General features: G+C 40.0%; 1 protein-coding gene across 1 annotated transcript; it reads left to right on the forward strand.

Moving 5' to 3' along the window:
- The first annotated feature begins 2683 nt into the window (after window positions 1-2683).
- Window positions 2684-4001, forward strand: LOC103708177 (tropomyosin alpha-4 chain-like). The gene has a single exon (XM_008792991.4). It carries the CDS (start codon window positions 2802-2804, stop codon window positions 3648-3650), a length of 849 nt encoding a protein of 282 aa, XP_008791213.1. The 5' UTR covers window positions 2684-2801; the 3' UTR covers window positions 3651-4001.
- Window positions 4002-4529: the final 528 nt, after the last annotated feature.

Below are 4529 nucleotides of genomic sequence, written 5' to 3' on the forward strand. Positions count from 1 at the left end.
ATTGAGCGCTTATCGAAGGAGGGATGGGGAAAGTTGAGCACCTGCTCCTAAGTGACATACGACGAATACTACGGGAGTGCCATATTGCCCAGGTCAGGCACGTCTTTCGGAAGGTGAACCAAGCTGTGAATTAGGTCGCCTCATTTATTGCTCATCATTTTGGAGATTGTCTATGGACCCAACAGTCCTCTGTTCCTTCTGCCTTGTATAGTCTTCTTGATAGTAATGTAGTTGGTTGTGCTCATGCGGAAGCAGTGTAAGCAGCCATGTACTAAAAAAAAACTACTTTATTATTATTATTATTTTGAAAATTTTGACTAAATATAAAATATTTTTCAATTTTTTCATTGACCTCACTTTTTCTTGTCTTTTCGGTGAACTAAACAAAGTTCTTAATTTTCACCCTAAAGTGGGTAACAATATTGAGGGCACAGCCAAAGCGATGTTAAATTGTGGGCTTGAAATCACAATTGAGGCCCAGTACCTACTCGAAGCCTAAATTATTATATAATGTTGTCGCACTAGCTCATGATTCGAGAACAAAAATAGTAAAGCCTTCGTAGGTACAATTTTAGGCTCAGAGGGTAAGAAATTGGCTGGATTTGCATCTAATCAGACCCCAACTAGATCCATCAACAAACTTTTTGCATAAAAAATAAGGTGCAAGCAAGTCGAATCGAAGTAAGAGGAAGCTTGAGTTGAGCTCGAAACTTTGGATGGTCTACTTGAGTTTGCCTTGAGTTCGAGTTGAGCCGATAAAAGTCAGCTCGAGCTTGACTCGGCCGGTTCCAATATGACTCATTTTATAATCTACCTAGTGATAGCCTTAGGTTTGGGTGTTGATGGGTGTCGGTCACCACTCAAGTCATGTCCCTCCATTGGCAGTGGGGAAGAGGAGGTGGATTACTAAAATGTCGCCCTCCAAAATCTTACCAAAATTTGTCCAAATATATATTTTTTAAAACTTATCAAAGGCAAAGTTTATATTTTGGCTCCTAATAGATTACCTATCATGGTGTTTGGAAGCATAATAACTGAGAAATATAGCAGCATCGTAAGATTAGAGGAGAAGAGGTGGCAGGGAAAAAAAAGCAAGGCTAGATAGGAAGGATTAGATAAAAAATAAAATTTGTATATTTACCATTTAATATAACAAGGAAAAGTTTTGAAGTGCTTGTTGTGCACACATGAAAAACAATTAACCTATAAATTCTAATTTAGTAATTGTAACAACTAATGTTTTATGTATGGTAGCAAATTCACAAAAATATATCATTTCTCACCGGACAAGAAAAATAATCTTATACATATAGGTGGCATTTAGTGACTCAAATGGAATTCCCAAAATGATGTTAGATTACTGATGATTCTTATATTGGAGTAATCTAATCCTAAATGATTTAAAATCATTGTATTTAGTATACTATGTTCCAGTGAATAAAGATCCCTAGCTATCCACGAGTAACCTTTTTGGTATTCCATGAGAATCTTAGATCACTAACCATATAATACCAAACTAACTACCCTTAATATGTTCCATAAAATTATATCTATTAATCATATAAAATATATTATAATAAAATATTAATACATTGCATAAAAAAATATTTATTAGTCCTATAAATTATTAATAAATTAAAGATATATTAATTATTATTACATAATTAATATTTTTATTTATACTTATATTATATTATTTTTAATACTAATATTTATTTTTACTAGAAAAATAAAGTAAATAGAAGCAATATATTAAATGATTTTATTATGTAAATATAAAGCATAATAATATATTTCTATTATCATTTAAATTTATCTTTGAATAATAATATGATAGAAATATAATTAGTATTATATTATAATATCATATATATATATATATCATAAATATAATATACATAATATTGATATAATATATTAATAGTATATTGATATACCAATTTTTTCTGCTAGATTGAGGAATATTTTTATCCTCAAATTTCCATTCAATATCAATGCCCAAGAATAAATATTTTATTACTAAGTTAGATGGTGATTTGAGATCATTACCACGTAGAATCATTGTGGTGCAACAAATACGGTGATCTCATTACCTCTATCATATCATTTTTGATGTTGGGATGATGACGCTATATGAAATGCCCCTATAATGGGATCCCTTTAACATTACTTTTTAGAGTATTATCTAAATTGATGAAGCCAAAATTTCCCAAATCGGTAAGCTGCCCTAAGTCATTGCTTCTATGCTGCAACCACAATCTTCGCGAGTGTACTGCACTGATTATGGTATTCATATTCCAAAATGTAACTCGAAATCTTCTGCCATGATGACCTTTTTGGAAGTAAAGCGGCTGCCGGGAATGCCGGATTGGCTCTCCGACCAATCAACGCAAATATCTACCAAGTAAAGACGATGGGTCCTGAAAATGGAGCGTAAAGGTTGAATCCAGCGCACCATCGCAAAGGTCTAGTTTCTAAGTCAGATCACTGTCGAGGGGTTAAGTGCAAAAAAAAAAAAAAAAAAAAAAAAAATGCAAAACAGAAAACGGTCGGCCACCAACATTTTCATTTCTGTGGTTGCTGTATGGGGAGAGGGTTGCATCTTTCGCGCGAATCACCGTTGGATCACCACTGCACAGATCTTAAAGCTGTCCCACGTAATTTCCTTTTCCCTCCCCTGCCCCTTTTTTTAGGTCTTAGCATTTCCTCGTCTCGCTCTGCCTTTTCCGTCTTATCCCAGTCCCACCTTCAAGTACAAAGGCGGCGGCGCTCCGATCGAACCCACACCGCAAACGCAAACGATGGAGGGCAAAGACGACGGCGTTGTATCCAACGGCAGCGTCGCTCTCGAGAAGGACGAAGCCCTAATCGGAACCCTCGATCAAGATCAAGAAGGGGGCGAGAAGGAGAAGAAGGCGGAAACCGATGCCGACGGCACGATCTATCTCATCGGCGACGAGTTCCAGGGCCTCCAGGCCGAGAAGCAGGAGCTCGAACGCCAGCTTGACGACGCCCGGAAGGAGCTCCACCGCGCCGAGGGGGAGAACCGCTCCCTCGCCGGCCAGGCCCACCACCTTGAGGGCGAGCTCGTCCGCACCCAGGAGGACCTCGCCGCCGCGGCCTCCGCCGCTGAGGACTTCGAGGCCGAGGCCGACCACCTGAAGCGCGCCATCAAGGACCTGGAGGCCGACAAGGCCTCGCTCATCGCCGACAAGGCCGCGCTGGAGGCCAAGATCTCCGCACTCGAGGGGCGCCTCCTCGCTGCCGCCGAGGAGAAGGAAGGGAAGGTCCGAGCCCTCCAGGCAAAGGCCGAGGAGCTTGAGATGAAGGTGCGGGACCTCACCGAGGGGCTGAGGCACTCCAAGGAGCAGGCAAAAGAGGCCGTGGAGGAGCAGGCCAAGATCGGGGCGGCGCGGGAAGAGGAGCTCCAGCAGGTCATTAAGGCCCTCGAGGAGACCAAGACTCGATTGGAAGGGGAGCACGCTGAATTCTGTTCCAATATCGACAGGAATCTTGGCGAGAGGGATGCTGCTGTGGCAGCGATGGAGAAGGGTCTGAACGTTGCTTGGGTGGCGGCAGCGGTGGCATCAGTCGGAGCAGTAGCTGCGGGCGCTGTGGCTGTCTATCTTCGCAAAGTCGGGCAGAGGTAAACCGGCGTGAAGGTTATGATTTCTTGGGTGTTACCTGATGAGAATTTTAGCTACTATTTTCTTTTCATAATCGCTATCATGTTAGAATTTAAGGTTTATAGGTTTACTGCTTCTTGGTTGGATAAATGCATAAGATCTTTCTGAGAAGCTTTATTCTTACTATTATATATAGATGGAGAGAGAGACAGGAGGAGAGTTATGTTGTGGCAAAACAGTTCTTGCTATCTGTTGTTTTCGGTGTTTTTGCTGGTGATAAAAAGCCTGTAGCCATATTTCTGTGGCAAAACAGATCTTCGTTGAGTTTGGCAGTCATATTGCTTAACATGTCGATCTCTTGATGATTTTGGTTTCTTTTACTCTTAACTGGAAATGCATTAAGAGGTATGCTATTCTTTTGCAATGTTGATATGTGTTTTGGAGCTTCTTGAAATGTTGGTAACTCAAATTGTATCATTTGAATCTTTTTATGTTGATTGGTAGATTTTTGGAAGTTGATTTGATGATCCCCAAACGTGGCAATGGGGCAGTGCATATGTCCTCCTCAGATTCGATTCTAGGATGCCATTTCAGATTCTTTACTTCATGTCATAGAATAAAACCCTGTTCTTGGGAAGCTTAATTAGAATTTCTAAGTAATACCTTTAGTCTGAGAAAACTTTGATGAAGCTTATTTAGAATTTCTAAGTAATACCTTTAGTCTGAGAAAACTTTGATGCTTAAGTGTGTGATGTATCATGTATCTGTATAAGCAGAGGTAAGGATGATTTGTTTTGCTTGCAATCAAGAGCCCTGCTTCAAAAAAAGTTGCCTATGATAGCTGGTAGCCAACCGAACGATGATTTTTGGCAGTCTGATTTTTTTGATCATGCCTTCAATGTA

Source organism: Phoenix dactylifera, chromosome 4 (assembly GCF_009389715.1).
Source record: "Phoenix dactylifera cultivar Barhee BC4 chromosome 4, palm_55x_up_171113_PBpolish2nd_filt_p, whole genome shotgun sequence".
Classification (NCBI taxonomy): Eukaryota; Viridiplantae; Streptophyta; class Magnoliopsida; order Arecales; family Arecaceae; genus Phoenix; species Phoenix dactylifera.